The sequence below is a fragment of the Ilyonectria robusta genome (assembly GCF_021365365.1).
Source record: "Ilyonectria robusta strain PMI_751 chromosome Unknown BGZ61scaffold_8, whole genome shotgun sequence".
Lineage (NCBI taxonomy): Eukaryota > Fungi > Ascomycota > Sordariomycetes > Hypocreales > Nectriaceae > Ilyonectria > Ilyonectria robusta.
In genome coordinates this window covers 464,132-484,128 of record NW_025764442.1, presented here as the reverse complement: position 1 = coordinate 484,128, position 19,997 = coordinate 464,132, and the positions used below count along the sequence as shown (strand labels likewise).

Sequence of the window (19,997 nt, the reverse complement as noted above, 5' to 3'; positions counted from 1 at the left end):
GACTCCGCTCGTCAATCGTGTCGTATTGACCCGTCTCCTCGCTCACAATTGCCCGTCGCCGCCTTGTATCCTCTCCACTTGGCGCACGAACGGCAGAGGCTGCAAAGAGTTGGAGTCATGGCTTGGGTGGCCCTTGTCTCGTCGTGCCAGGGCCTGTCCACACCCCAGCCCACGCACATCTCTCCTCTCACACACACACTCACACCTCACTCTCACCCTCGCAGCACATGCTCTAGCGCCTTGTTGGCCTTGTCGGTTCTCCACACACACGCCTCGGCACCCCCATGCTCACCCGGACACACAGACTCTGCGGGCGACGCCTGGCATATTTCCCCACCTCGAGACCAATCGCGGCGACCCAGACAGCAATGGAGGTGCCATGTACGGGGTAACGCGAGGAGGGGAAGACAGGCTAGACAAGCCTGAGAGGGGAAATTCTTGCTCGAGAGGCTGCCAAGCGGCCGTGGCGCCGTCGTCTGCTTGGCGCACTGGCATTGTCGCTGCTGGCGTCGGCGAGTGTCACCCATCTCGCCAAGATCGTCGAGGCCCAGACTCGCCGCAACATTCGGCCTGCAAGGATGGCTGGTCTCGTACTTTGGTCCGTGGCGCTGCCCTGTTTCATTCCATGGACCGCTGCTGCAGGGATTCTTTTTGAGAGAAGACGGGATAGAAGGCCATGTGCGCCAAGTCCGGTATTGGTATTGGCACCTTGTTGTGCTCCGTGCCGTGCGGCTGCCCCCATCGCCAGCCGTCTCCTCCTCCCAACTCGAATCTATACTAACCAACATGCCAGGCGTGGGTCCGTCTCTCTCTAGGTTCGGCCTGGAACTCTTGAGCTAGACAGCGACACTATACTCACTACCTAGCCGCAGTAGGAAAGAGGTAAAATAAAAGTCCCGGCAGCTAGAGTAGTTTTGCTGCCGGTTGCTCGTCCCGGGCGCCATGTCGATCCCTCTGAGGATGCAATGCGATGCGATAGAGGCGCAACTTGGGCTTGACGGCATGGAGCTTGCATCTGCAGTCACAATTGTCGCTCTCGATTGAATGGATGCGTGGGTCCTTGCTGATACCGCGGCTGATGCCATGCATGTCGAAATCCCAATCCCAACGTGACGGGGGAAAAGCCACCCTCGTGGTGAGCCTCGTATCATGTTGTGGGCGGGAGCTGAAATCATGGCCTCATTCGGCTGCCAGCGAAGCTATCGTCTGGTACGAGATGGGCGGCCATTTCGCCTCCATCTCGTCGCTCTATCTCGAACCCCCATGTCTTGCCACAACCATCACCGCTCAACCACCCCAGCTCCTCAAATGCATGCGATGCCGTGCGTCCCGACGGAACAATGGCTCGTGGCATCTCGCGTGTCGCGTACATGAAGAGGGAGGGCGAACCGCATGTTCCATGCCCCATCTGGCGATGCGCTTCGGTGCCAACCCTTGGCGCACCGAGGCTTCTGCTTCCAGGCATCTGTAACCAAATCTAAAATCTGAACAATCTACCGTCCCCGCCAGAAGCGGCGCTGGGCAAAAGCTTGGACCGTCGCAGTCTTGGCCGCGGCGCATTCGAGATGAAGCCCAGATCCTCGGATATTCCACGACGATGGGGGTTGTGGGCGGCCTCAATGCCGTCACCGACGGGTTTCCAGGCCGTTGATTCGCGGCGCATCAACGGCTCCGGCTATCACGACAGCCGGAGGCCATCGGCCCAGCGGAAGATCTCTGTTTTGGATCTAGGCTGCCGGGTCCCTGCCTCCCGCGTCAGGGCTTGTGGCGATGGCGACGCATCCATGGCGAGCCTGGCTGCGAGGGCATGCCGGGGCGATCGGCGAGACGAGCTTGGGGCGCCACCACGAGGGAAACACGCGGCGAGTGCTTGATGGAGGGTGTGTGAGGAGGCGGCGCGAAGATGGCGACAAGAAAGAGGAGAAAATTAGGGGGAGACTAAGGGCTGGTGAGGGGATGTCGGAATGGAGGATGGAGGAGGAGAGATGTGGTTGGGGATCTTGGGACAATCTGGATGTCATCTCTCGACCCCAGCCTTGGCAGACAGCGCGCGCAAGATGACTCCCCCTCTCCAGGGCCCTTCCCACTGGGCGACAGGGGCCATTTGCGGGGGAAAACACTGGAGCAGCGCCCCACCGCATCCCTACGGCTGCTGTTTTAGGGGAGTCCGTCCTCCCTGTCCCGGGGCTGAGTCCAGCGCCCCAGCGCCCCAGTGACCCCATATCCCCCCAGCAGCCCCGCACGAGCCAGCGCGTCTTCAGTGGTCCAGCGCCGCCGGCTGACCACTGACAGCGCCGCGAGTCCCCCGTTGTCAGCGCGCTGCAGAGGGGGGGGAGCCAAGCCAGCCAGTGGCAGCGCAGCGCATCAGCCAACATCAGCCGGTTTGCCAATGCACGCATGATCCCACTGCGCGCACTCTGGCCGCGAGTCTCCATCCGAAATCTGGGGGAATAGGGCCATTCCCCCTTCCCCCTCCCCAGAAATCCCAGAAATCTCTCTTCCCCAGAAGGTCCACTGGGCGACGCCAGATTGGCAGATTCTGGGGAAAAGGGCGAGGATGAGATGAGATGCGAGAGATTGCTGATGCCCAGATGCCGTCCGGGCATGGTCCTGATCTGGCTCGCGGGGTGGCAGATGGTTTCGCGGCCGTTGCTTGTCAGTGTCAAGTGTAGATATCAAATCCACGGATGCACTGGCGTCCACCAACCATACGAGTCCTTCACCCACCTTTTTCCCTTTTTTCCCTCCTCTGGCGCTTGCTTACCCCCAAGCGGGGGACCATCACCCCCAACATTTGCTGGGATGGAGCAAACCTTACGTACTGGACTTGGGTGGCCAGAAGCCAGAGGGAGACCAAACCGGTGAAGAGCGAGTACGCAGGGTACCTGTCATTTCGCATAGGGCGTCGTGGCTCCGGAAGTACCTGCCGTCCTGGGAACAGCGAGCGGGGATGGGCTACCACGGATGATTTCACCATCATTCAATGGAGCCGTCCTCATTTGCCGTTTGCCGCCAGACTACCTGGGTAGGTACATAGCTAGTAAAGGCTTCAAGGTGGTATTAAAGGTGGCAGATAAGGTTAATATTCCCCACCGCCCTCCACCGCTCTCCACCGCTTGTTGTGTTTCCCCCACCGACTTTCTCTCCCTTCCCCCATATTTAAATGTGGACGGTGTGGACGGGTGCTTACTGTGTGCTGCTCATGCTCAGCAGGACAGTGGAGGCAGCGTTAACCTGCTCCAATGTGCCCGCAGCGAGAGTACCCAATCTGGAGGCAATCTGGCCTATCTCGCAGTCCCCTCCCCATCTCCCATCTCCACCTCCACTACTCCGCACTTTTACCCCAGCTGGCTAGGGACCCACGGCCAAGGACCCTCGACCAACAACCCTCATTTTCTCGCAGCAGGGATCTCGGTTCGCGCGCTGGCTTGTGCCGGCGTTGACGTTCTGGTACGTCGCGGCTTGGCATTACCAACAAGGCGTCTTTGGCTTCGTCAGCCCCGGCTTCCTGACTCTTGAATGGCGGACCGGGACTGCATCCCTGACTCTGCGCCGTTATGTGTGTACTACTACGGATGTACTAGTCCACCCTGGATGCCTAGGTAGTCCACCCTGGAAAGTCCTGGGATGATCTGAGTTCTATCCTCCATCTTCGGCATCGCGCGCCGCACCCATTTGCTTGGGCAACGAAGTACGCGGAGACTGGATTCCCTCCCCTGTTCTAGTCCTTGGTGACCTGGAACCAGAAGCTGCCAAAGGGTTGCATCACCACGTTTCATGCCCCCCCTCCATCTTCATCCTTCCCTCGTGCGCAATCCGCCTCTTTCGTATCCCGCCCACATCTTTATTCTGCTCGTGCGTTGAGTATTTTTTGGCGGCGTCCAATCCAGTCGCTCCCTCTCGTCGGCGTCGCCCGTCTGAGTCATGGATGTGCTTCCGTCCCATGCTTCTAGGGTGCTTCCTTTTCGCATCCACGCAAATTGGCTGGCTGTCGGACGGAGGGATGGCGCCGCCACACTGCGCATTCCTGCACAATCGTATGCCCGTCGCTGAATTTTCCTACGTGGTGCATCTTCGCGACATGCTTTGGGTGGTGGCCACAACGTGGCCTCGGCATGTTGTGTATGCGGACTGCCAGATCACATCAAGCACAGCCCAGCACAATTCACCCATTCACACCCTCCCGCATGAATCCATTCACACACACACACACTATCTCTGCATCTCACGCGCATACTCTCGCTGCACATTCCATGCTATGCCATGCTCTGCCACGCGACACTCTCCCATCCCATCCCGTCCTATCCGTCGCTCACCGGAAGTCTATTCTTGCCTCCGCTCCGCAAGTTTGCATGCGCCCGCAATGCATATGACTATCTACAGTTGTTTGTTATCCCATTCCGCCCGCCGAGTGTGTGTGGGCTCCTCCTCACTGGCCGTTTCTTTTCTTTTCTTTTCCCAGGTTTGCGTGGCCCCCGGTTGTATGTCGAACCACTTTTGCGACCGCTTCCCTCTCATGTGATCCGCCGCCTCCGGCATCCAAGTCACTCCCGACGGAGTTTTCAATATGTACAGACCAGGATCTAGAATCTCTCTTGTCTTGGGGGAATCTAGATTGTGGGGGAGATCCACCGGGTCCATACGGGCATTTTCTTTTGTATTACTGTATCATTACTACACCCGTATTTCCTCCCTGCCCATGGCTTACACCCTAGTTGCCACTACAGCCTAGTTTCTCACACCTCCTCATTGGTTCTCCTCATTTTGGCCTCACTCTTCCCCCATCCCTCCTCACTCAACAACCCTAGACACAACACCCCTTGTCTCTCCCCCTCCCTATACTTTAGCCTACACTAGCGAGCCGCCCTCAAGATAAGCAAGTTTTCAGCTTGCATACTAGGCATCTCCATCATGCCATCCTGAACGCCTCTTCTCATATGAGGGGCGACATGACTCTCCAAGTGCTCCAAGAATCTACCCCGAGGCTCACTTACCGCCATGTCTCATGGAATGCCACACTGAACCTTGGTTAAGTTCGGCTGTTGCCTCGACTCCTCCCCAGCAAACGTTCAAAAGAACGGAAACATGGAGAAACCTCCCCGCCCGCTCTTCCCTTCTTGCCTCCTAAGTGACGTTTCATCGGCCCAGATCTCGGTCCATCTTGTCGACGCCCGTAGATGTGCTCCCAAGTCCGTTGAGTCCGAACGCCAGCTTTCCCAACGATATTTCGGGGCGCCAGCCATTCAACAGCCTGCAGCATCGTCAGGCGCGCCTGATACGGCCGCACACCTCCGCATGTCCCGGATCCTTGGCAACAATCTGGTTCGGCACACGGGCGAGATGCGAACGACTCAACCATTCCATGCCCCAGGGGTGCCTCGCCGAAAGAGCAGGGACGATAGGCCGGGCTGGATGACGCCCTGGGCGAGTACACCTAGAAGCCACATGGCCTGATGCTGTGCCAGTATCAAGTATACGCACGGCGGCAATAAGAGGCGTCCACACCATCACTACATTCATGCACAACGTGCTAGACTCGGCAAAGTCCCGCCCTTAGAATCTGACGATGTTGCCACAAAACCAATGAGATACTATCAAATTTTCAGCTCACCACGTGGTTGATCAGATCGCCATCCGTGGCACGAAGCACTCGATGGAGCTTTTCGTGCAGTCTCACCCTCCACACACTGGGCGGAATCCATGTGTCATTTGACAATCACATACGGTATTGTACTTGCCGGGCGTGATAATGAGGCCGGACAAGTGTCTTTGGCGCATCTCGACTGTCTGTGGCAATCTGGCATGTTCAATCTCCCGTTGTGGTGCCAAGGTTTTGAAATTTCCCGTGCCGCTTCAACCGTTTGTGGACCGAGGTTATGCTCAAGGGGCACCGTGACTCGTAACCGAGTCTGTCACGAAGAATCGCTCTTTGTTCTTCAACTGATTTGATACTTTCTTCTTCAGTCTTGTTGGAAATCAAATTTGTTGGGTGTTTTGTTGTCACGCGGGCCTTGTGGAGGCTGTCTTTCTTCGAGACATACCGATCATTCATCTGGCATCTGGAACTCTGCCAAAAAGCTTCACGTATTAACAAGGACTACGAGTTCGTTTGATTGCTTGCATTGTATCCCAATCCTACAGCTTTAATCAACCTAGGGCTGGTATATGTTGGCTACTACCTGGTAGAGATTGCGAATCTGAAGCTACCTACCAACGCATCCTACCCTCCACGCCTACCCTGCCATCCCGACATGAGGTTCATTTCATCTTGCACCCAAGGTGTTGCTCATAAACATGTTGGTGGAAGAGTTGACAACAGGATGACTTCACGCGGCATATTCCGTCGTCGGAGTTTACGGACTTAAACCAAACTCAACATCATTCCACGCCGCCCGGTCGTGGTCCACAGATTGGACCTTCGACATGACACGATCCTTGCGTCAGATGCTTGATCTCCCGGGCCCCGCGACCGATACTCCGTCTCTAGTACGCAATGAGCTTCCAATTTATCGATAACGGTACGGCCAATACCCCGGACTCCCGACGGGCGATCCGTAGCCACGTCATGAAGGGCAGGAATCTGGGCAGAAAGATACAAGGCCGTGGTCGAAAGAACGCGCCGCCTCAGACGGATGAGTTCTTCGGTGATGTTCATCAGCCACATGAAGAGGAGCGTGGGATTATTGAGGTTGCCAAGGATGCTGCTGCACGGCAGGATGGGAGCAAACTCCTCTTCCCTGAGATCATTGCTGTAGACATCGCAACGTCTTCCAATCCCTTCGCGGGTAGCGAGTTCCAATACTTTTCATTCCCTATTCAGTTCACGCCGTCTATGAGGTACATGGTATACCAGTGTAAGTCTGGCTGACAACTTGAGGTGCATATTGTTAATGTCGCCCACAGTCCATTCAGCCGTTATCGATATCATCTATCCGCTCGCGTTCTGTCGCCCGCCCGATGGAATTGGCGCCCCTTGGTTTGAATATATGATATCCGATCAAGCCTGTATGATACTATCGTCCTCTATTTGTACATGTACTGATATATCTAGTCCTCCACTCCCTGCTCGCTATGACGGCAACTTACCTTACCCTCTTCCACAAACCTGGAAGCGAGACCCTCGAAGCAACACGTCACTTCTCCCAGGCTTTCCGGCTCATTAACCACAAGCTCTCTCAACCTTCCACCCCGAGTGACTCCACTCTCGCCGTCGTCGCTTCCTTCGCCATCCACAGCAACCTTATCCGCGATACTCCCCGCGGCTTAATCCACTTTGATGGCCTCCAGCGCATTCTCTCCCTTCGCCCAGGCGGACTGGCCTCATTGGGGGACAGTAATCGTACTCTTATGCATAAGATCTGTCGCACAGACATAGAGATGGCTCTGAGGGAGGGAACCCCGACTCGGTTTGGGCATATGAGGTTGACGATTAGCTCGTTGCTTGGGCAGACCAGGCGGCCACTCGTGTATCCACTAAAACAGATATGTGCCCCCCTGCGAAAGTTCACCGAGGAGATCATGGCTTTGTGTCGATGTCCTGGAAGGGCTAAGACGGTGGGGCTAGAATATCAGGATCAGATGACTCGGCTGTGGCAAGGGCTCCTGGATTTTGCACCACTTCGAGGCGAGAGGCCGCAGAACCCATTGGACGACCTGTGGCATCTAAGTCTTCTCGCATTTCTAGCCACTGTTGCCTATCCGGTAGAGTGCTTGCGGGATATTCATACTGGTTTGCTGTATGAGATGCTACGGGATCGGGTTGAGCGTGATGTACTGATGCCTATGGGCGCTGATTATAGCCCTCTTCGGTTCTGGGTCGCGTTTATGTATGGGTTGTTGGTATCGGATAAACCAGAAATATGTCTTGGTTCACATACCAGGACACTGGCAGGCGAGCTAGATTTTAAAAGCTGGGAGGACGCAAAGACATCCCTCCAATCATTCCCTTGGGTTGGAGTTGCGCATGGGAAACCGGGCAAGGAGTTCTGGGATTCAATGATGTCAGCTGCATGATAAATAGCAGCCCTTACGCCTCCCTAACACGATAGGCCAGATCCCTCTGACCAGATTGATCAACTATCATCAGTCCTTATTGTCCTCAATGAAAAGAGACCTTGTGTGTCCACTTGCATTGGATTTGCTGCACACTCTGTGGGGGCAGGCTCACACGAGAGGAAAAGAATAAACAATCGGGGGACTAGAACATTCGACTTCATTTCTTTGTCTCCGGTGCAGCCATCTTTTGGACGGAATAAAAAGCCCTCACTTGTCTAGGGTAACTTTGGTGTAATAGCAGACAGCCAAATGGAGAGAATGCTAAGAGCTTAGGACAATAGCGCCGGTTTTCTTGTGATATTCTAGTACAGATTTGGTCTTGTTTCTCAATCATTAGCTTCTCAGCTTCATGCAAGTACAACTGGAATCAATCTTTCCAACCTTTGTGGATTGTGCATCGTCCAGGGGTTATTGCTTGGGAGTAGCGGGGATCTACCGTAGGAGTTTTCGGGCTGACAGGTGTGGCTTGCCATTATCTGATACCGGGCCGAGCTCCGTGCCGTCGTTTGATGCATTGATCCGTCTCGGGCACAAGCAAGGCAATGTTCTTGAAATATGGTAAGAGATAATTTTACTCCTTGCTGAAAATCTAACTCAACATTTAACGACCAAGAGCTCCGAATATTTCTTCTATTATTAGCTATCGATTATTCGACATTGGCCTAATTCGTCGGCGACTGAGTCTAAGCAGCTGCCATCTATCTCATCTAGGGAACTTGAACTCCACCATGGACGCTCCTCTTCCAACGTCTAACCGTGCTGTCGTATGGACTGGTGCCAAGAAGCTAGAGATTCAGCAGCGGCCTGTCGTACCTCCAGGCGACCGCGAAGTATTGGTTGAGATTATTGCGACCGGTATCTGTGGTTCTGACTGCCACAATTGGGAAAGTGACAAGGTTTCGCGGCAGCTTGTCCTAGGCCATGAGTCCTCAGGCGTCATTGTCAAAGTCGGCAAGGACGTCACGAACAGGAATGTTGGCCAGAGGGTTGCAGTTGAGCCTGGATTCGCCTGTATGGAGTACGTAGGCACCGGCTCTAACTCAATATCCAGAGTCACGAGAAGATAAATCGAGGACTAATTGAAATACCAGATGTGAGTTCTGTGCGCAGGGAAAAACAAACATCTGCGCCGACCTCAAGTACTGCGGGCTTGACCCGACCGATGGTACCCTTTGCCAGTACGTTACTTGCCTTGCATCTATGACAGTACTCATCCCCGAGACCATATCATGGGAAGAGGCCGGAGCAATCCAGCCTTTGGCGATTGCGATACAGTTGGCACGACGAGCGGCCCTAAACATGCACCAGACCATGGCGATCTTGTAAGTGACTTGCGAATGTCCCTCAATGGTTTTTTCATCTATCCTTATGCCGAAATAACTTGTTGCAGTGGATGTGGCCCTCTTGGATTGCTCATCCTTGCCGTCGCAAAAGCCTATGGCGTCAAGAAGATCGTCATGTTCGACATTGAAGAGTCGCGTACGAAGTTTTCCCAATCCTACGGTGCAGATGCGGGAATTGTCACGGCCAGGAACGATGACCCATCCAAAGACTCCTTGGCATTTTCCCAGGAGTATGCCAAAGAAATAATCACCGATTATGATGTTGGGAGTGGCTTTGATGTCGCCGTTGAAGCGAGCGGAGCCGAGATTTGCGCCCAAATGGCCGTCTGCATGCTGAAGCAGGGTGGAACATGTTCGTGAACGAAAGGACTGCAAGCGCTGAAAATAAAGCTGATGATTTTCTGCAGATATCCAAGCTGGCTTGGGCAAGCCACTGACATCGTTCCCCCTTTTCATGGTCACCGATAAGGAGCTTACCGTTAAAGGTCTGCGATTCTCATGGTTTCAATGTGTGGCTTCTAGGAAATGCTAACTTATTATTCGATATAGGGACTGTTAGGTATACTCCAGGATGCTTCGCTGATGCCATCAGTCTCCTTTCGCGAAAGATGGTCGACCTAAAGCCACTCATTACTTCCACGTACCCTTTGACTGAAGCGGCAAAGGCTTTCGAGGCGCAGCATGCGAGGAAAGACATCAAAATTGTTATTTTAAACCAGAAATAGCTGAAACAAGAAGAGATTTGACATAGAAAGAGGTGACATGGACACCAGATGACCCTTTTGCGTCGCTTTGTGAACCTATCAAAGTTCGATATTCTCGCAGGCTTGACACTCATATGTCGACCCAGGGCTTTGGCTGGGCCTCGATCGATCAATTCCAAGTCGCTTGCAGGTTCTCGAATTTATTCACCTGAACTTGAAGACTTTTCACTGATGCCCATACGCGAAAATTGCGCTATGCGGTCCGGAATTAGGAAACGGCTTTTTTAACTAAAACTGACTGTAATTTGTGACTTTTTCACCAGTTAACCTGCTAGTGGCACGACGAGAGGAAGTTTTTGAGGATGTCGTATAATCTCGCTCCTGTCTCCTTTAGTCATAAATAAACCCAGAGAGAACTGCACAAAGCCACTGTCCGATTTCTAGTTCATTACTCTCGCCTCGAGCTGTTATCACGCCTTGCGCGCCTGCCTTCGCTCCCCATCGCCAGTGTTCTGTGTCCGAGAATTCATGCCACGGGGAGCGATATCAAGAACAGAGGGCGGAGGTCTCGGAGTTTAAAGCCGCTTCTATGCGCATCGGCATCAAAGATGCCGAAAAAGTGTCCACGACGAATTTGGATATGTGGCTGAATTGCCACATGCAGTCGTAACATGAATATTATCCTCGCCCACCTTCCAAATGCTGAGGCCTTTTTCTTATAGACTGATGAATTAGGCGGTCTATAAAAAACTTTCAAAATCCGAATTGGCTAGGAAATTAGCTGCTGATTATTCCGAAGAACGATAGGCGCATGGCGTGTGGCTTGCAAGGGTTACGGACCACCGTCCTGGCCGTGCCAGGTTTGAGATCATGCCACGTTGTATCAAGGGCTCATAATTACACTTGTTTTAGTACGACTACCCTCTTGTATATTCACCGTCTCTTTGTTATTCGTTTACATGACGCGTCCCGGTATCCTGAACATGTTCCACTACATATTACGCGGTAGGCTCTAACAGTGGGTCCTTCCATGCACGTCGCCGCGTGGCCTTATCTCCACCCGATGAAGGAGTTTTTCTCGGAGTTCAAACGGATCCATAACATGTCCAGCTTCGGGGAGAACACACGGTTCTTTGTCGTTGATTGAGCAGATACTGACGTGTAGTTAGTGGCTGGCGATGTGGGGACTGGAGTGTGGACATTCTGAAAGCTTGATTGGCTCTAATAATAGTTTTAGCATGTCACAGCTTCCGTTCTACGGAGAGTTGTTTTAATTCTCAGCCTACCCACTGCAATTTTAAAGCTGCATCTCCCTTATCCTCATCACCGCGTCGCCTGGTTGGCAGCTCATACCACCATTCTTCCCACAGCGTCCATCTAGACGCCGTCGTCGTATTAGCCATGCTCCGAGCTGCCAAATCCATCTCAAAGCACCGCTTTGTCGACGCGATTGTCGTCGGCGGCGGGCCATGCGGTCTGGCCGTCGTGGGCAACATCTTGGAGCAGAAACCCAAGGGAAATCAGCTTTGGGTAGACCCCGTGTTTCGAGGCGGTCGTGTGGGAGATCATTACAGAGAAGTGCCGAGCAACACAAAGGTCGACTTGTTTATCGGCTTCGCGACCGCCGTGGAGCCTTTCCGACAGATCGTCTCCTTGGCGCAGAAGCCCAATGCGATAACGGCGCTCGAGCGCTTAAAGCAGGACGAGGGTTGTGAGCTTGGCCACGCTGCCGATATGTGTTTGATGCTCACAGATGGCGTTGCTCGTCATTTCGATAACGTGCATCAACATTACGGCAAAGTCACCGCCGCCACTTTTGATGAGGTATGAGTGAATCGCATCCTGTCACCCCGCCAACTAAGCTCACACTGGTTTCATTACAGAACACCAAGCTCTGGACAGCTGTCTTAGATGGCAAAGACCACGTCGAGACACCGAAGCTTGTGCTGTGCACTGGCTCCAGCCCAATTGAAAACCCGCTCCCCATCATTGAGAAGCTTCCAGGGACCTTGGAGGTGGTGCATCTAGACATTGGACTCACACCGTCAGAGCTCGCCAAGACAATCAAGTCAGACGCCACAGTTGCAGTTGTCGGTGCCTCGCATTCTGCCATCTTGGTGTTGATGAATCTATACAACATGGCTGCAAGCAGCCATCCCCAGCTCCGTATCAAGTGGTTCACCCGACACAAGGACTTGTCTTACGCCGAGTATATGGACGGCTGGATCTTACGTGACAACACAGGCCTCAAGGGCCAGGCCGCTCAGTGGGCACGCGAAAACCTCGAGGGTGACGCTTTTGCGACCAGCCCTGTCAGCAAGGTCATGACAAAATTATGGACGCCCCGCGGCGAAGAAGACCAGATCTATCGTGCAGAGCTTCCCAGCTGTACACACATCATCCAGGCCATCGGGTACAAGCGAGATGCCCTCCCCGACTTGACTGTGGCTGAATCAGTCGATGCAAAGCCCGAACCGTTGGCAATTCAGCACGACGATCTTACTGGCCGCTTCTTCTCGAAATCCCCTACCAGTTCAGGCTCGAACGGCCGACAGCACATTCCTGGACTGTTTGGAGCCGGTATTGCTTTCCCAGAGCGCGTGATTGACCCGTTAGGTAATGTCGAACACGCGGTTGGCTTCTGGAAATTCATGAGGTTCCTCAGAAAGTCAGTCCCTCAATGGGTTGACCCATCTAAAACGGCATAGATTCGTTAGATAGACTTTGGCGTTGCAGGTTATGTTCTAGAGGTAATAGAAAGATCCTAGACTATTGAACTTCATGTCCCCGAATAACAAGAAGCCTGATCCACGAATGGAAGTTTGGCCGCCGATGAAATGTCGGCCATCCAATGAAGATCCTAGTTCATGTTCCGTTTGGCCATGTGACAAGGGGCAATCCATGAGCTCTCCGGGAATACGACGCTCACTTATTCACCGAACCCACTCAAGCAACCGAAAATTTAATACCGTTCGGATATCGTACGAGGCTCGTGAGCCACTTCGTCCGAGCAGGATATTGTATTCGCATCCGTTTAGTTGCGATGGATTTAGCCGTGGGTACGTGGTGGTTTTAACCTGCTCATTGTATCAAGGTTACGCAATAGCTCGGAGGCATTTTTGGCCTCCGAGATAAGGGTGATTTCCTCTTTAAGGAATAATTTTCCCCCGCAGATTAACGTCAACCGCTATCTCTCGTTGTCTAGTATCCCGGGGTGTCCCGACCGAACATGCTAGCCTGATAGACAGGCTTGTCAAATAGCGGAGCTTTTTAGTGCATTATCAATGGATGTGCTTGACTGCCCAGCCGGCCTTCGGAGGAGACCCGGCCGGGCGACCATCAGATGCTGAGACTCAAGGCAAATATGTGGTCGACTAAGGAGTGATCGCAGACAAGACAAATGTTAGCCGCTTGATAATATAAAGAACACAACCTTTGGCTTGCTAGACAAGTCCAAAGCACTGTCAGCCAGTCCTCATCAATTGTGCCCAGCACAATCGAAATAAACAGCCAGAAGTACCCGAAGAGCGAAATACAATGGCGGAAAACACGCCAAGTCTCAACGACAAGGCCGTTGACAACATCGCCATGACCGAGAAAGGGAAATTCACCGACGATATCCTTGAGGGTACCGTTGATGTTGCACCGGAATATTCCGACCAGTACTACAGAAAGCTCCGCTGGAAGATCGATCTGTGGCTGCTGCCGCTGATGTGGTTCTGTTATGGAACACAACAAGCTGACAAAACATCTCTCAGTGTGCAAGCCGTCTTCGGCATCCGAGAGGATACCGGCCTTGTCGGCGAGCAGTTCAACTGGCTGAGCACAATCTTCTACCTCTCCTACATGCTTTGCGAGGCTCCCGGCAATTGGCTGATGCAGAAATGCCACACTGGCAAGTTCTTGGCCACCGTCATGGTTCTGTGGGGTGTTATTGTTCTATGCGTTGCCTTCGCCAAGAACTTCGCCCATCTCATGGTCCTTCGTACAATTCAGGGAGCTCTCGAGTGTACAATTTCGCCGACGTTTATGTTGATGACAGGAGCATGGTACACTTCGCAAGAACACACCTTGCGATCTCTCATTTGGGGAACCTCTAACGCAGGCATGAATATTATTGCCGGTCTCAGCATGTACGGCATTGGCCTGCATGCGGAGAAGAACCCCAATGGCTTGGCCCCAGTAAGTCACCCTCACAAGACCCCAAAGATGTTAAATGTTAATTAAACAACCTCAGTGGAAAGGAATCTCATTCTTTCTTGGAACCTTGACTATCGTATTGGGCGTCCTGGTCTGGTTCATCTTGGGAACTCCCCGTGAGGTGCGATGGCTGAGTGAGGACGAAAAGCGTGCCGCTATTTCTCGTGTCATTGCAAACCAAACAGGATCCGATCGTGAGAAGCGGGAGGAATTTAAATGGGAGCAGGTCTGGATAACATTCAAAGGTACGTCAATCATCTGGAGTGGGTGACAGTGGTTGACACGTCCCCAATGGTCCTTACGCGAAACTTCGACTGACATATCGGCACATAGACCCACAGACTTACTTCTTTTTCTTCGTAACCATTATCAACGCTCTTCCTAATGGTGCCAACACCACCTTTTCAAAGCTGATCTGGAAATCATTTGGATTTACATCATTGGAGACACTTCTGAAGGGATCGACTCCTTACTATGCTTTCGGCATTTGCTGGTTCTTGACCGTTGGATTTATTACCTTCAAGAAACCAAACTTCCGATGTAAGTTCTTCTAGTGCAATCTGATATGCCCAATCTAACACTCGCAGTCCTCATGATGATGTTTTCACTCATACCTGCCTTTAGTGGAATGTTGGCCCTGTCATTACTCCCAACCGATAGCATGAAGTGGACTCGATGGGGCATGTATATGATGCAAGTGTTCGGCACTTTGCCTGGACTCAGTAAGTAATTGATACTGTTACGGGTCACCGTATCCGCTAATGATACAGTGATCTGGACCTTCCTGCCCTCCAATGTTGCAGGGAGAACCAAGAAGACGGTGACAGCTACAGTCCTCTTCATTGCATACTGTGTTGGAAACGCTGTCGGAGCTCAGATGTTTGTGGCTTCAGACGCTCCGAAATACGTTCGAGGTATCACTGCTTGCGCCATACTCTACTGCGTCGAATTCTGCAGCATGGGAGTGTGGAGATTCTACTGTGAGTTCTACAAGTCTGCCTGTTGCACTACAGGAAGGAACTAATCGAGGTTTAGACATCTGGGAAAATAGACGACGGGCCAAGATTATTCAAGAGCAGGGAATCTCAGAGGAAGAGAGTGAACGGCTTGGAAAGATAAATGCGGAGGCGGACATGACGGATCGGGAGAATATTCATTTCCGGTACAAATATTGAGTGGCTGGTAATGCAGATTGAGCACTATGACCCTGCTTGAATGATATTATAGGTGTGCGGGGTGTTCTCGTTTAGTTGAGAGTTTTCCTCAAATTTACTTTGCTCGGGAGTATTAATTCGATGTCTTTGTATCCGCCTCCTGACATGCTCCTCTCGCGGAATGGTGATCTTGATAAAAATGGGATTTTGTTGTAAAAAGAAAAAGCACCAGAGCACTACAGTATATTTATACTACATTTGAATGACTTCGCTTGTGCTTTTCCAGCATGGTAAACCGCTCCCGTTGCGTATTTATCCTAAGAAGAAGGTCGTGCTTTCGCAATACTAGTTGTAGTTTTTGAACCAGGACATGACTCTTTAGTCTTACAACCCTTTCCTTAGGTCAGTCCGTCTGTATTTGTAGAGTATAGTGAGTCTTAGTAGCTATTGAGGTCTCATATATTGCTTCTTATTTACAAACTTCTACCAGCGAAGACCTCCCCAATCCTCACAAGCTCATGCCATCGCTTGTCTTGCTGAACTTCAATTGTCGCTTGTGGAGTGGCCAGTCTCATTTCATCGACCGCCTTTGTGCCGAATTCGTAGTCCTCATCGTCATTCACGAAGGCAATCAGGATCTGGATCCAGTCTTGCATCAGGCGCCTCTCGTCGGGCGTAGGCCCGTGACAAATTGAGAAGCTTTTCAATGTAAGTGAGTGCGAGCGATGTGAATGGGAAATCCCTACTTCCAAAATGGCTTGTCCATTGCGTGCGCAACGCCAAATGACATGGGTGCTACTGTTTCGTCGATGAACGACAGACGATAGGCAATTTGATAGCGCCATGTGTTTCGAATGTCCACCCCGTTCGTTACAAGGTGCTTCACGAGGGCTCTGGATGGTGCGCGCACCTGGCCATCCGAGATTATTTGACCTGAAATGCGCCATTTGATTAATATGTCAACTCCTCAGCCACTTTGGGTATTTTCGCGTCAATGGGTTCCTCACCAAACAGCGTCTTCCACTCTTCCAGGTTATCTGACTTCAGCAATTCGTAGCACTGGAGTATTCGATCTGTAACTTCCGGTGCATAATAGTTTGATACTTGGAGTTGGAGGGCTTCTATTGTAGGCTCTGTCGGACCATTGTATGCAGAATACAATGTCTCCTCATTGAGCACTTCACCGATCAGAATCCGGTAGCCCCTGGCCTTGAACTCATTAGCAAACTCCTGGCCTTGGAGGTATTCAACCATTCCAGATTGAATAAATATTTCATCAGTGACAGGGCGGAAAGTATGTTGCTTTAGATGAGGAATGGCTTTCACGAGATCGAGCGCACTGATTTGCCGCAGGCTGGCAAGCTTCCCATCGACCGAAGAGGTTGCATCAATATTGAAATGGGCGCAGAGCTCGTCAAACTGCTCTTGGCCGTCGGTCAAAGACTTGGGTTGGGCTGGTATCGCATTCGAGTCCATGAAGATGCGCCGGAACAGGGAGTTTCCAGGTGCAGGCTTGCGAAACTCATAGAGCATTTGAGCCTCAACACTGTACGCACCAGCGCTGCGACCTGCGAGTGTGATGTTATTCGGGTCACCTCCGAAGAACGAAATATTGTCCTTGACCCATTCTGCAGCCATGCGCTGATCCCAGAGCCCGAAATTTCCACCCGAATCACCACCGCTTTCACTTAAGAGCGTCTGCCCAGCAAGAAAGCCAAAAACGTTCAACCGGTAACCAATCGCCACAACGATCGCATTCAGTCCACCAGTAGATATCATCTCTGTTGGGTCCATTCCAGGTTCTTGTGACGGATCACCCATTTGAAACCAGCCTCCATGTAGCCAAAGCATCACCGGCCACTTCTTTCCGTTATCATAATCCTGCCTGACAGGCGTCCAGATATTGACGAAAAGACAGTCCTCGCTGTAGGCACCAGAACCACCCTCGGCATTTCCAACGTGGAATGCTTTTTGCGGACACACTGCCCTGAAGCGGGTCGCATCATATGGGTCTCCATTAGCACCACCGTAGGTGTAGGAAGCTGGCAGAGGTCGAGGTTTTCGCCATCGGTGCTCGCCCGTTGGCGGGAGGGCATAAGGAACTCCAGCATAGCGACATGACTTGTTGTCAAATTGAAGCCCGCGAATTGTTCCCTTTTCGCCTAGGCTTAATTCGAATGGTGTTTCGTTGTATGAGATTGTGTTTCCCATTTTGGCAGCAAGCTGGGTAGTCACCAGTTATTTCGTTGAGTGTTTTAGTTGGGTCCGATGAGACACTCGGGATTGATGAGTCTCGGGGCTCCGACCATGAGGCTTTCTTTCAAAGTTGCCGAAAGTCCCCGAATACTGATGATAAAGAGGTCCGAGCCGTGCATCCGAGATCCGTACCGTAGGCGCATTGCATTAGTAACGTGAGCTCGTCAACTGTGGGCTCGTCAATTGTGGGCTATCAGGCCCACCAACAAGAGCACGCTTAGTTCGGATCTCCGGCCGATCTGCAGCTTCTCCCAGTTGGTGTGTCCCCAATTTCTACAAAGTGTTGCTGACCGACCGTCATGAATCGAGGCCTTGCTTGATACATTCGTCGTTGGATTGAGAAGACCCGTCAATTGGCCAACTACCGATCGTCATCCGAAGAATCAAGACAACCGACAAAATGGGCAGCATCAATCACCACCACGCGCCGATGGACTTATCACACCACATCAACTCTAAAAGCAAGGCTCGGCATCCGTCGCCTTTGAAAGATATTATCAAGTTTATGGGATATGATGGCATGGTTAGCTTGGCAGGGGGTGAGTTTGACAACCATTCAATCACATGCGGGGCTGAGGGTTTATGCAGGACTTCCGCATCCATCACTCTTCCCACTTGAGCAAGTGAAGTTCGATTGCCTTACACCATCGGCTTCTTTATCGAATGACCGAAAGGTCGGAAGCGCGGTGGTAGACCCGCTTAGTCTAACGGTCGGTCGGGGATCATCTCCCGGCGACCTCGACCTGACTCAATTTTTGCAGTACGGTATGGAACGTTGCGATGATATTTAAGGAACACCCGCGCTGACAGCGTAGTCCAGGCTCTGGATCTGGCAATCGTCAATTAATTGAGCTCTGTAAGGAACTGACGGAAAAAGTACATGCACCACCATGCAAGTATGATTCCGTTTTACACATAGGAAACACAAATGCTTGGGCAAAGGTTGTCGGTTTGCTTTGCGAAGATGATGATATAGTAATTGTTGAAGAATTCACGTATCCATCTGCACAAGCACTTTGGATTCCGTTGGGAATCAAGGCAGTATCTGTGTCGGCAGATACCGAGGGAATCCAGTCAAATAAGCTGCGGGACTTGCTCACAACCTGGGACGCAAAGAGCAGGGGAGCAAAGAGACCTAAAGTGTGAGTAGATTACCGTCCTCACCCCAATGGTCAGTTAGGCTAATATGTGGTAGGATTTATCTAGTTTCGGTCGGCTCAAACCCTACTGGAGTCACCATATCAGCACAAAGAAGAAGAGAGATCTATGATCTCTGCGTTGAGTTTGGTAATTTCTTGCCTACCTTTCATGTGAACACTACTGACATAAACCAGACCTGATCATTGTCGAGGATGACCCCTATTACTTCCTGCAGTATCCAGGATACCAGCCCTTGTCTGGTAAAGCAGTTTTCCAACCCAAGGCAACAAGTGACTTTCTGAAATCTCTTGTTCCTTCATTCCTCTCAATGGATACCCAAGGTCGAGTGATTCGCCTCGAGTCTTTCTCGAAGACCATATTTCCTGGTTTGCGCATGGGGTACTTCATTGCGAATCCGGTTTTCATCGAACGTTTACTTCGAGCCTCCGAAGTGGAAACGCAAGATCCTGCTGGCCTCAGTGAGGCATTTGTGCTCAGTCTTTTGAACCGCTGGGGCATCGATGGATATCTGACGTGGCTGCAAAACCTGCAATTCCAGTACCAGACCCGGCGGAACTGGCTGCTAGATGCATTCTATGCCAACTTCACTGTTCTGCCCGCTGCGGAGTCGCCTCTACCCAAAGCACAGGGACTAGTGGTGTGCATAGAGAGTAAGGCCGATGGAGGGTTGCGACCTGTTTTCAGCTTTGTGGATCCTGAGGCTGGAATGTTTGTGTGGACCAAGTTCTACTTTCAGGATGTAAAGCGTTTTTCAGAGATCGAAAGCAAGTCAGTCGAGGACCCGGAGCAAACCTTCGCTGACGAGTTATGGAAAGCCTGGGCTACAGAGCTGGTTTTATTGACACCGGGATCGTACTATCACCCTTGGCAAGGGGCGGACAAGGTCACTACCAAGGCACGAGGAGCAGAACCCCGTACAGCGCACTTCCGTTTCTCATTTGCAACACCGTCGGTAAGTCAGAAAATTTAGAGTGGCCCAATGAACTATAGACTGACTTTTCGAAACACAGGAGGAGCAGATCCACTCCGGCGTGGAGCGAGTGCGGATGGTGATATCTAAATACTGGGAATAAAAGGCTGCTATGGCCATTCATTGAGGCAACGCAGACAAAATTTACATCCAT

The 19,997-nt window shown here is 51.9% G+C and overlaps 7 protein-coding genes across 7 annotated transcripts; 6 read left to right on the top strand and 1 right to left on the bottom strand.

The window, feature by feature from the left end:
• Positions 1–5,085: 5,085 nt before the first annotated feature.
• BGZ61DRAFT_476981 (uncharacterized protein) lies at positions 5,086–5,454 on the top strand (the record flags this gene model as incomplete). Its single annotated transcript, XM_046248847.1, has 1 exon — positions 5,086–5,454. One exon carries the CDS (start codon positions 5,086–5,088, stop codon positions 5,452–5,454), a length of 369 nt encoding a protein of 122 aa, XP_046105219.1.
• A 962-nt stretch (positions 5,455–6,416) lies between these two features.
• BGZ61DRAFT_449721 (uncharacterized protein) lies at positions 6,417–8,340 on the top strand. Its single transcript, XM_046245647.1, has 3 exons — positions 6,417–6,854; positions 6,904–7,005; positions 7,052–8,340. The coding sequence occupies exons 1-3, from the start codon at positions 6,494–6,496 to the stop codon at positions 8,011–8,013; spliced, it is 1,425 nt and encodes a 474-aa protein (XP_046105218.1). The 5' UTR covers positions 6,417–6,493; the 3' UTR covers positions 8,014–8,340.
• A 443-nt stretch (positions 8,341–8,783) lies between these two features.
• Positions 8,784–10,123, top strand: BGZ61DRAFT_493260 (xylitol dehydrogenase; the record flags this gene model as incomplete). Its single annotated transcript, XM_046250628.1, has 5 exons — positions 8,784–9,073; positions 9,147–9,377; positions 9,446–9,750; positions 9,806–9,883; positions 10,056–10,123. The coding sequence occupies 5 exons, from the start codon at positions 8,784–8,786 to the stop codon at positions 10,121–10,123; spliced, it is 972 nt and encodes a 323-aa protein (XP_046105217.1).
• A 1,267-nt stretch (positions 10,124–11,390) lies between these two features.
• BGZ61DRAFT_388644 (pyridine nucleotide-disulfide oxidoreductase-domain-containing protein) lies at positions 11,391–12,921 on the top strand. The gene is made up of 2 exons (XM_046242789.1): positions 11,391–11,926; positions 11,986–12,921. Exons 1-2 carry the CDS (start codon positions 11,504–11,506, stop codon positions 12,808–12,810), a joined length of 1,248 nt encoding a protein of 415 aa, XP_046105216.1. The 5' UTR covers positions 11,391–11,503; the 3' UTR covers positions 12,811–12,921.
• Positions 12,922–13,690: 769 nt separating this feature from the next.
• On the top strand, positions 13,691–15,477 carry BGZ61DRAFT_350372 (major facilitator superfamily domain-containing protein; the record flags this gene model as incomplete). Its single annotated transcript, XM_046240221.1, has 6 exons — positions 13,691–14,284; positions 14,340–14,547; positions 14,636–14,842; positions 14,890–15,024; positions 15,073–15,282; positions 15,338–15,477. 6 exons carry the CDS (start codon positions 13,691–13,693, stop codon positions 15,475–15,477), a joined length of 1,494 nt encoding a protein of 497 aa, XP_046105215.1.
• A 452-nt stretch (positions 15,478–15,929) lies between these two features.
• BGZ61DRAFT_493257 (Alpha/Beta hydrolase protein) lies at positions 15,930–17,667 on the bottom strand (the record flags this gene model as incomplete). The annotated part of the gene is made up of 3 exons (XM_046250627.1): positions 15,930–16,155; positions 16,203–16,389; positions 16,464–17,667. The coding sequence occupies 3 exons, from the start codon at positions 17,665–17,667 to the stop codon at positions 15,930–15,932; spliced, it is 1,617 nt and encodes a 538-aa protein (XP_046105214.1).
• Positions 17,668–18,142: 475 nt separating this feature from the next.
• Positions 18,143–19,946, top strand: BGZ61DRAFT_350699 (pyridoxal phosphate-dependent transferase; the record flags this gene model as incomplete). The annotated part of the gene is made up of 6 exons (XM_046240259.1): positions 18,143–18,251; positions 18,301–18,477; positions 18,533–18,854; positions 18,908–18,999; positions 19,047–19,825; positions 19,884–19,946. 6 exons carry the CDS (start codon positions 18,143–18,145, stop codon positions 19,944–19,946), a joined length of 1,542 nt encoding a protein of 513 aa, XP_046105213.1.
• Between the last annotated feature and the right edge of the window lie 51 nt (positions 19,947–19,997).

What these genes read in the sequence shown, in the direction of transcription:
- BGZ61DRAFT_388644 (XM_046242789.1), top strand. Translation starts at nt 11,504, where the DNA reads ATGCTCCGAGCTGCCAAATCCATCTCAAAGCACCGCTTTGTCGACGCG. An exon ending in CCGCCGCCACTTTTGATGAG is followed by an intron (nt 11,927 to 11,985) that starts GTATGAGTGAAT and finishes GTTTCATTACAG; the next exon opens with AACACCAAGCTCTGGACAGC.
- BGZ61DRAFT_449721 (XM_046245647.1), top strand. Translation starts at nt 6,494, where the DNA reads ATGAGCTTCCAATTTATCGATAACGGTACGGCCAATACCCCGGACTCC. An exon ending in GAGGTACATGGTATACCAGT is followed by an intron (nt 6,855 to 6,903) that starts GTAAGTCTGGCT and finishes TGTCGCCCACAG; the next exon opens with TCCATTCAGCCGTTATCGAT. An exon ending in TATGATATCCGATCAAGCCT is followed by an intron (nt 7,006 to 7,051) that starts GTATGATACTAT and finishes TGATATATCTAG; the next exon opens with TCCTCCACTCCCTGCTCGCT.